This window comes from Corella eumyota, chromosome 2 (genome assembly GCF_963082875.1).
Source record: "Corella eumyota chromosome 2, kaCorEumy4.1, whole genome shotgun sequence".
NCBI classification, from domain to species: Eukaryota; Metazoa; Chordata; class Ascidiacea; order Phlebobranchia; family Corellidae; genus Corella; species Corella eumyota.
In genome coordinates, this window is record NC_137491.1 from 19210201 (window position 1) to 19220997 (window position 10797).

Genomic DNA, 10797 nt, shown 5'->3' on the forward strand with positions numbered 1-10797 from the left:
TTGACATTTCAATTACACTTTGCATATTTAATATTTTACAAAGAAGGAATTACCCATTTTTAATTAATTGGCCTGGATAATGTGCGGTGTTTATTCACAAAGTTTGGGGTTAAACATGGCTCACTAGCGCACCCTGTTCGATAAAATATTATTAAAAACTCACCTTAAGGTGATAGAAAAAAGTGTAATAAAAAATTTTGTTTTTGGCTGTTAGTTTTTAACGTACATTATTTACTTTTTATATGCTTTTTAAAAAAAATAAATGCCTGTTATATTAAAATTATTTATTCTAATCTTTTATAAACATATTTATTCACGCTATTATACATAATCTAAGTGATATAATATATACATATTTAATCATTATTAAATTAAACGCAATATTATTTAAGGTAGTTAAATTAACTCTACATATACAACACACTATAAATTTTCGAATAGCTCAGTTATTTTAAGCTGTAGTTTCTCGGGAACTTTTGCCAGCTCTAGGTCGGGTAATTTGTAGGTTACATCATTGTTTCTACGTAAGATCTTTGCTTGTTGATTTGTTTCTTTTCCTAAGTATTTTGTAGTGGTTAAAGCAAGGTTGTATATGCCCCATGCTTTAGTATTGGGAAGTGCTGAAATTATGCCAACACGATCGCCTGGTTTAAAAGGATAGGGTAATTAGTATATTCAATTGATGAATGTTAATTAGTAAATTTAATATGTGTAATTTAATTCTCGAATTACTATTTACAGTAAACAAAATGCTTTTCCGCCCTAATTTAATAAACAACGACGTTTTGAGTATATCTTATATATTTGCGACAAATAAGGAAAGATATCTTAACACTTCTTATTATATGGTTTATGGTTACAAAAATATAGGCAGCTTAAACTGCACTAATATATGTTTTTTTATATTTTTTTACCAGTTTCCAGTTCCATTGTGTTTATAGTTTATAATAAAATTTTTATGTTTTTATAAAATTTTTAAGTGGTGGAATATCCATAATATATTTAAAAAAACATTCTTAATGTTTTTAAAATGCGCATAATATAATCATTTTTAGACATTGTTTTGATTAAGCATATTGACCTAAGCTCACAGGTATATTTCTCTTAAGCAACACACTGGTATTTTTTACAGTATAATAATATATTATATGGCTATTACTTAAATAAGCACATCATATCGATAATTATTGGCACACAATTTACAACATTTTATCAAAATACATTATTTAAAAAACAACTATGAACAATGTTATCAATTTTAAACCATTTGCCGATAATAAGCACAATTTAGAAAGTAAATTTAGGTTAAAAAAACAACATTTTTTTAGATTATTACTACATACAGTATTTAAGTAATTTTGAAATGCGGAAGTTTGGATAGTGTCGCTAATAAAGGGATACAAAAATACTCAAAAGATGATAGAAAAAATACTCAAAAGCTAACCACCAATTTTATAAACGAATATATAGCGTATATATATATATATTATTTTTTTTTTTATTAATTTTGTTATTTTTTTGGTGGTGGATAGCAACAATTATTGACATTCTAGCACAAAAACAAGCAATACGGCAATACATAGTAAGCAAACAAAATTACTATTACAATGATTTTAGAATGCGCTACAAACTTTTTTAAAAATATATTATTATTTTTTAGGCCTCTGATATTTGCGATTTTATGTAAGAATTTTTTTTTAACAGTTAAGGAACAAAAGTGTACACACATTAGCACAATATGTTCAGTTGCTGTTTAGTTAACAGCACAAGCTAATATTTTTACGAGGGGTTAAAGTAACAACGAAAATTGGTTCTTTTCTCCTTTTACCACTTACGTCTCTGGTACGTACGATTTGGGTATAAGGGTTTAAATTTAAACCTCACCATACGATTTTTGCCTGCTAAAAAGTTTCTAGTGCTTAAAACTATAACTTAAAATTAACCTGCAAGGTAATTAAATTAGCAATTTAGCCTGAATAATCCATAACTGGTAAAAAATTAATTTTAAGGTTAAAAGAAAACAATAAAAGCTGTAGCAAATAACCTAAAAAAGAAAAACAGTTTTAATTAGGTAATATAAAAATACCATTCTGTCAACCACCATATTTAATTTTTTTGTAGTGTAAATGTATAGTGACGAATTTCTTAAGGTTAAATTTAATACTACGGTAGCTTTTTAAACGCAAAAACATTTCACAAAAGTAAGTCATATACTCAACACCAATAGTTACCTACTTATTACATATCACTAACAAACACATTTTAAATTAGATCTTGTTGACAAATTTCAAGAAAGGTTCTCGGTCTTGACATATCTAAAACAAACAACGACACAACATAAAATTTACATGGCAAAACAAAAGCTAAAAAGCGTCGTTAAAACGGGTTATGCTTAAGTTTGTATAAGAACAACATTTTACGTAACTTTAAACAAAGGTAAGAAAGTTATAATATTAACGTTTGAGTATGACTTTTGTAAATTACGCTGTATCTTAACTAACTAATGTTTTACAACCTTTTAAATTCTGTAGCAATCTTTTGCTTCAGTTTTTCACTAATTGGTTCCGGCCCCAAATTATGTAAAATAAAGTTGACAGCAATTTCCTTACGTTTGATTTTTTCTTGCACGTTTGTTTCTATTTTCATGTAGTTATTGGTTGTTAAAGCAAGGTTGTATATAGCCCATGCTCTTGTATTTGGAATTGCAGAAATTATACCAACACGATCGTCTGGTTTATTTGGATGGGGTCGATCCCAAGCTAAATCAAATGCGTTAAAAGCTTTCTCATACTGGCCTGTATTACCATAGAACTTCATAGCTTGAATAAGGGAGCTTGCCGCCATATTTATTTCAAAATTAGTGTCAGCAAGTTCTACCAGTTGATTGCATTCCTCATTCCACTCTGTCATTGTTTCTTCGCTTATTTTACCAAGGCCACGTTTTTTAATATCTCTACAATGCGCCTTAATCATATATTTGTAGGCATTTAGCTTGGTATAAGGTGTACCATGGACTAGCTTATACCTTCCTTCGTCGTATAGGTCGCCTTGATTACTAAGAAGTGCTTTTGCCTCACCATAAAGCTCCTCCCATCGAGATTCACGATTTTGCAATTTTCGGGGAAGAATAGAATTTGCAAAAGAAATATATTCGTGTAGCAGACCAATTCCAGTTATCTCACGAACTCCCTTAGCGATGTTGTAAGATAGAAGTGAGTAATACTCGCATTTCTGTTGGTCAACCACTTCCATTTCCTCCTTTCTGTACAAGACCTGTCTTCCATAAATGTGGAAAATACTTGCAAGTCGTTCAGCAAAAAATACCATTTTCAGTTGTTCAATTGTAAGAAGATTTCCCGTATCTCGTAAAATCTTAAGGTGTTTATGTTCAATTGAACGCTTGTCATCCACTACAATTTGAATCTCTGCTAATTGGCTTCGGGCATTTTCATTAGAAATTGCCTGATTTTTATGAGTTATGTTAACAACAAAATTTTCTAGGTTATCCTTGTTTAACTTTAAGGTTTGAAGAACATACTTGTCGAGGTTTTTATTTTCAATTTTTTCCCCTGCTTCTATACATTTTTCAACTAATAACGCAGCAACCTTGTCGGGCTTATCACTTATTTTATATTCTATTAATTTTTCGTCATTTTGGGTTTTGTTTAACGTTAAATTACATATAAAGTTCCATGCAATTGTTGCTGATTTCCATAGAGGCTCTAGGGATTCTCTTTGACGTACTTTAATTTTACCAAACACTTCGTAAAGTCGACACATTTTCATGGAGAGAGGAAAATTTTTGTTCACGTTGTTACCCAGCTCACTTATTTCCGTTTCAAGCTTTTGGCACAAAGCCTGTTGATGTTCAGTTAAATCCTTTAACAATTCTTTGTCCTGCAGTCGTCTGTTATCTTTGCCTAGATTACCGATTATCGAGTCAACAGCAACCTGAAGACTTTTTGTATTAGCATCATTGGGCAATACACAATCTGGAATAGTAACATATCCATTAGGATATTCCAATGATCTATAGGTTATGCCTTTAGCCTTTAAACAGGCTATGACATTGTAGGTTTCCATAATATTTAAAGCATGAACCTCATCTGAAGTATACCTGCTGTTTGTTGATTGACCTCGCAGTAGTTGCATTATTTTTGACACTAGCATCACTGGTAAGTTGTCGTGCTTAAAATAACGCCAAACTTTAAGCAATTTCGGTGCGTTTTCCAGATATGTGTTAACATTTTCTTCAACTGAACTTCCTAAGTCGTTGATAAAAGCGTAGGTTTTTACTTTATTATCATGTAAAAAGGCAATTTTCTCTTTTAACAATAACATGGTTTCCATCTGTACTTTTTTTGCCGTAGAACGACATTTAACCATTGTGAGATAGTGTTTGTATGCCAAATTTCTTTTTTTACAATATAAATGAGCAGCAAACAAGCTTATAGGCGTGTTGTTACAAAACATTGCGATTTTTTTAGCGGATTTCTTGTCGTTGTCAGTGACGACAGATGTAACATCGGAATTGGTCTTATATGGAAGTGGATTTAGCAAATAATCAATTGATTCGTTCTCGGTGAAACTTGTAACTTTAACTGCTTTGAAATGGGGTATTGATATTGCTTCTTGGTCAGTATAGATAGCATCTTCTTCGTTTGTGACAAACAAAAGCTTAACAACATTAGTAGGATCACTAACTACCTTTTGAATGCCATTTCTTAAAAGAATAATGGCACTTTTATCTCTCTCAAAACTAGGCATTAAAGTTATTCCAAAAGTTGTTTCCTGTGTTCTATTCATCAGTTTTTGAACTAATTCTGCAAACACATTTTCACCGCTTAATTCAACGCGACTGTCTCTAATATTTTTGCATATATTTTCGAATTCAGAAACAAGAGATGCCTTATCTTTAAGTGTAACTTCCCAGGCATTAGGAGTGTCATGCAGAAGATATTTTGCAGTATAATTCTTACCGACTCCTCTTTTTCCATAAAGTTGCACAACACGGTTTGTAACAAACTGGTTGTTTGCTTTTACAATGGATTCAGAAACAACCTGTAACAAATTAATAAATGTGTGCACAACATGATTGCTTAAAATAATTTACATTTTGTTTGTTAGGGTATTTTTAACTTTAAATAAAGGTATTTTAAGAATATTTTGCTGGCATTAAAAAGCAATAAAAAATTATGTCTTATCTTGAAAGTGTTTGTTTAAGTTAGAATTTGATATTTATTTATAAACAGTCAAGGGTTTTAATATAGCAAAATAAGGTTTATACTTTGCAATATTAGTTATTGACAATACCTAAAACAATATTTTAAAGTACCCATTAAACTTACAAGGTCCAACGGTTTTTGAACTTTATTGTCATCTAGTATTACCATGGTGTATGGATTATTTAACAAGATCTCCTCTTTTTTTGTTGGATTAACTGTCAGTTAGTTTCTTATGTAACGTTTTTCTAAATAAATAAAAGTAAGGTTATTCAATAGTTCACAGGATGTTTTATATAATACATGCATAACTTATTTGTGCTGTATTATCTTACGTTATACAGATTACGCTACAAAATAAACAGTACAAAAATATTACGGTTTTACAAAATGGTGCAAATTAGCTAACTCTGATGCTAATACACGGTTCTTATTAACGAAGACTATTCGTAAAAATAATATTTTTCTGTACCTTAATTTTAATGTTAATCATATTTTTAAAATACTATCATTTTTGTTCAACCAGTTCTAAGTCTAGTGTTAATTCAGGTAGCTTTACTATACTTTTACTTAATCAGTGTTATGTATTTGAAAATACAGAACTTGGAATACGAAACTGGCGTGCAAACTGTTATTAAGTATAGTTATGTAAACACTACTTTCAAATGCGATTACCTTTCAATAAATTTTAAAACCACTTAAAGTTTATATGTTGACACGAGATAGCTGTGTCACTATCACGTGTCGGGGTTTTTGTTTAGCATGTTTAAAACCTTTATTCAATTACTTGGGAGTACTTCAACATAACTATGCAAGAAGGCTTTCTTAAATTATTTAATAAAGTCATATTGCTTAACATTTTTTTTACCGGTTTTGTATTAGTTAAGCAACACATTTTCAATACCAAACTGTTATGTTGTTGTTGTTTCCTTATTTAGAGTAGTTTAAATTTAATTAAGAAAATTTGTTTGACTTGTTAAGTTTTCTGTTTTATTATTTAAAACAACTCATAGGTGAATGTTTTTAAAGCTGTGTATGCTTGTATTATAATTTATGTTTAAAATCTGGATCAAATTTCCCAAATTCAAAGAAGTCGTAAACTAGTGTACGTGCAAGCATATTGACTGTTCCGTTGGCACAGCTGTGTCAGGTTGTTGTTTAACCTTTAATGATTAACGCGATTTCTAAAATTAAAAATAAAAAAAGTTGCTGTGTACGTGTTTAAGGGACCTGTTAAAGGCAATAATATTGTTTTTTGGTCATAATTCTCATACAATGTCGAAGAGTTTTTTAGAGAAACACTGCAATTAATATATATATTTTTTTAATTTAAAACTTCATTAATTAATTATTCACCCTCTTGTTTCATCCAGTTAAGATTACGTTTCCTGGTTTCAATTATTGAAAAAACGTGTGTACATATTGACTGAAACTTTGTGTTTAAAGTCAAGATATTATTTCCCGAATTCGAAAAAATAAAAATACATAAAGTCGCAATCCGTTGACCCATTATTGCCTTTAAGTAAATTTTATTAACGTAGGTAAGGTAGAATAAATGGTAGGGGTACATGCTAAAAATATTACACTTTGTATTCAAAATTTTTAATTTTGCACTAAAAGCATGTTTTTATAAGTCATTTTTTATTTTTACAGTTTTTGCCTTAAATCTATCTTATTTTAATATTACAGGCAGTGTTACACAAAATTATCAAAACTTGTTTAAATTTTCTGACATTTTAAATTAGATATTGTATCTAAATTATTTTACAAAAAAGATTATTATCCGTTTACCATCAGTAAGCCTATATGCGGTGTTAATTTACAATACCCCATAACTTAAACACGACTCACTAGCGCACCCTGTTCGATAAAATATTTAAAAAAACTCTTCTTAAGGTGATAGAAAAAAGTGTAATAATAAATTTTGTTTTTTGGCTGTTAGTTGTTAACGTACATTATTTACCTTTTATATGCTTTTGAACACTATTTACCTGTTATATTGAAATCATACATTCAAAACTTTTATGAACATATTTACTCACGCTATTATATTGATTACATAAACTAAGTGATATAATACATACATATTTAATCATTATTAAATTAAATGCAATATTATATAGGGTAGCTAAATTAACTCTACATACACAAAACACTACAAATTCTCGAATAGCTCAGTTATTCTAAGCCGTAGTTTCTCGGGAGTTTTTGCGAGCTCTAGGTCGGGTAATTTGTGGGTAACAGCATTGTTTCTACGTAAGATCTTTGCTTGTTGATTTGTTTCTTCTTTTTCCAGGTATTTTGTGGTGGTTAAAGCAAGGTTGTATATGCCCCATGCTTTAGTATTGGGAAGTGCTGAAATTATGCCAACACGGTCGCCTGGTTTAAAAGGATGGGGTCGTTCCCAAGCTAGATCAAATGCACTGAAAGCTTTCTCATATTGGCCTGTTGCGCCGTAATATTTCATAGCCTGGATGATACAGCTGGCCGCCATGTTAATTTCAAAATTTTTGTCAGCAATTTCCACCAGTAGGTTACATTCCTTATTCCACTTACTCTTCGTATCTGCGTCCATTTTCTCAAACCCGCTACATTTAAAAGCCCTGCAGTGCGCCTTAATCATATATTTGTAGGCATTAAGCATAGTGTAAGGTGTACCAGTAACTAGCTGATACTTTCCTTCGTCATATAGGTCGCCCTTATCATCAAGTAGTGCTTTGGCTTGTCTGTAGAGTTCATCCCAATTAGATTCACGATTTTGCAATTTTCGGGGTAAAATAGAATTTGCAGAAGTGATATATTCGTGTAGTAGACCTATGCCAGTTACCTTATGAACTTCCATGGCAATGTAATAAGATAAGAGAGCAAAATACTCGCATTTCTGTTGGTCAATCTCTTCCATTTCTTCTTTTCTGTACAAGACCTGTCTTCCGTAGATATGGAAAATGCTTGCAAGTCGTTCGGAGAAAAATACCTTTTTCAGTTGTTCAATCGTAAGAAGGTTTGTTGTTTCACGTAATAGTTTAACGTGGCCAGTGGTGAGTGAATGCTTTTTGTCCACAACATCTTGAATAGTAGAAAGCATTAGCCTTGCACTTTCATTAGAAATTGCCTGATTTTTATGAGTTATGTTAACCGCAAAGCTTTCAAAATTGTCCTGGTTTAACTTGAGGGTTTGAAGAACATATTTGTCGATGTATTCGTCTGCAATGTTGTTGCCTGCTTTAATACATTTCTGAACCACGGCGACCGCGACTTTTTGTGGGTTAGCGTCAGTCGTATAGTCTAACATTTTGCCACTTTTGTTTGAAATTTTAAAGAATTTTTTCAATTTACTGTCACTAATAGCGCAAATGACATTCCAAGCAAACTCTGCTGCTTTCCATAAAGGTTCAAGTGAGTCCTTTTTATAAACTCCTTGCAAGTTAGCCTGGCCCAGCAGCTCAAACACCCGACACATTTTCATGGATAAAAGGAAGTTTGCCTCCACGTTGTCATCCAAATCACAAATTTCTGTTTTAAGTTTTTGACACAATGCTTGCTTGTGGTGCTTTAAATCCTGAAGTAAGTTATTATCGGCCACAAGTCGATTATCCTTGTCTAATATACCAATCACTGAATCGACAGCAACGCTTAAACTTTCCGTATTAGTTTTACTAGGTATCTCGCATTCTGGAATTGTGATATATCCATTCGGATAGTCGAAGGTTGTGAAGGTTACACCTTTAAATTTTAGACGGGCAATAACGTCGTAGGTTTCCATAATATTCAAGGCATGGACCTCATCTGACGTATACTTGATGTTTGTTGATTCGCCTCGCAGTAGTTGCATTATTTTTGACACTAGCATCACTGGTAAGTTGTCGTGCTTGAAATAACGCCAAACTTGAAGAAGTTTTTCATCGTTTTTTAAATTGGTGTTTACGTTTTCCTTATTCAAACCGTTTAAGTTGTTAAGAGCAACATAAGCACTAACATTGGCATTGACATTTGAAACTTTCTTTAGCATTGAAATTGTGGTTTTGATAACCATAACAGAAATAGAAGTAGTTTTCATTATTCTTAGGTAATGTTTGTATGGCATATTGTAGTTCTCGCAAAAAAGTCGAGCAGCAAATAAGCTAATAGGTCTGCCGTTATAAAAATTTGCTAGTTGTTTTGCATCTTCTCTGTCACCGTTTGCAATATTAGGTGTTGATTCAAATGAATTAATTTTATATGGAATATTATCCAGCAGGTAATCGATAGCTTCTCTTTCATTAAATCCAGTGATTTCGACCTTTCGAAAACGACTCATTGCCCGAGATTCCTGGTCAGTAAATAAAATATCCTTTCCACTTGTAACAAACAAAAGCTTGACAGCAATATTATCATGGTTTATTACTTCTTGGATGGCATTTCGTACTAAAAATATGGCGTCTTTTTCGCTTTGAAATTCTGGCAATAAAGTTATCCAAAAGGTAGTTTCCGAGTTTCCATCGTTTAACATTCTAACGAGTTCCTGAAACACGTTTTCCCCACCTAAATTTACCTTCATTCTTTTAAAATCATGACATATCTTTTCAAATTCAGAAATTAATGACGATTTACTACTAATAGAAACTTTCCAAGTTTCAGGGGTATCATGTAGAAGACATTTTGCCGTGTATTTTTTCCCGGTGCCTCGATCTCCGTACAGTTGCACAACTCGGTTTTTACTGAACTCATTTTTAGCATTTATCACAGATTCGACGTTTTCTTTCTGTAATAATGCAAAAAAAACTATTTTTTTAACAAAGTTTTAATAAATAAATACACGTGCCATAATAAAACATCATAAATTTTATTATTTTTTCAATTATCGAAAAACTTTTAAGAACAACTACTGTTAAATAAGTGGGCATATTATTCAATAGTAGTAGCTTAATATTATACTTAAAGTAGATAGCTTATAAGCTTGAACGTTAATCGGCATGACAAGCGACTGCCACCCACACAAAAGCAGTGTTGTGTTTTGTTTTTTGAAAAGTCTATATACTTTTATCCCAACTTATTGCAAATTGCCAGTTTATAAAATCTACATTGCCGTTGTATATTCTACTTTAAGCATAAAGTTAAACAAAATAAAGCCAGTTTTCCATTACATCAATAATTTACGAAGAGAAAAATATATTTACATTTTCAAACACATACAAAACTAAATATACACCAAATAGCTTACAATGTCCAATGGTTTTTTCACAAGCGGCGGAAATTGAGTACTATCTGGTATTCCCATGATACCTTAATTATCTAAAAATAAATAAGTAGTTCATAAGTTCTGATATTTATTAATATAATCAAAACCAATTCATTATCTTACGTAACACCACAAACTATAACCCTATAACTTAACATTAAAATGTTGGTTTACAATGTGAGTTCACGTATTAAGCTGTAGATTTTATTATTAATCACTTGATAATGCTAACAATAAAATTATATTTAACTTACCTATCGGTGAAAATATAACAGCTTTCTGATGCTTAAAACAATACACTTTACTGCTTTAGGAAAATTAAAATAAAACTGTCTCTACAACAACATAAACATTCTG

General features: G+C 31.1%; 1 protein-coding gene across 1 annotated transcript; it reads right to left on the reverse strand.

The window, feature by feature from the left end:
* Window positions 1-7269: 7269 nt before the first annotated feature.
* LOC145742947 (uncharacterized) lies at window positions 7270-10797 on the reverse strand. Its single transcript, XM_082560792.1, has 3 exons — window positions 10695-10797; window positions 10423-10493; window positions 7270-9963 (listed from the first exon to the last, which is right to left on the reverse strand). Exons 2-3 carry the CDS (start codon window positions 10477-10479, stop codon window positions 7378-7380), a joined length of 2643 nt encoding a protein of 880 aa, XP_082416918.1. The 5' UTR covers window positions 10480-10493; window positions 10695-10797; the 3' UTR covers window positions 7270-7377.

Coding starts and splice junctions, on each gene's coding strand:
- LOC145742947 (XM_082560792.1), bottom strand. CDS start 10,479: ATGGGAATACCAGATAGTACTCAATTTCCGCCGCTTGTGAAAAAACCA. Junction 9,964..10,422: donor TGAAAAAACCATTGGACATT/GTAAGCTATTTG, acceptor GCATTATTACAG/AAAGAAAACGTCGAATCTGT.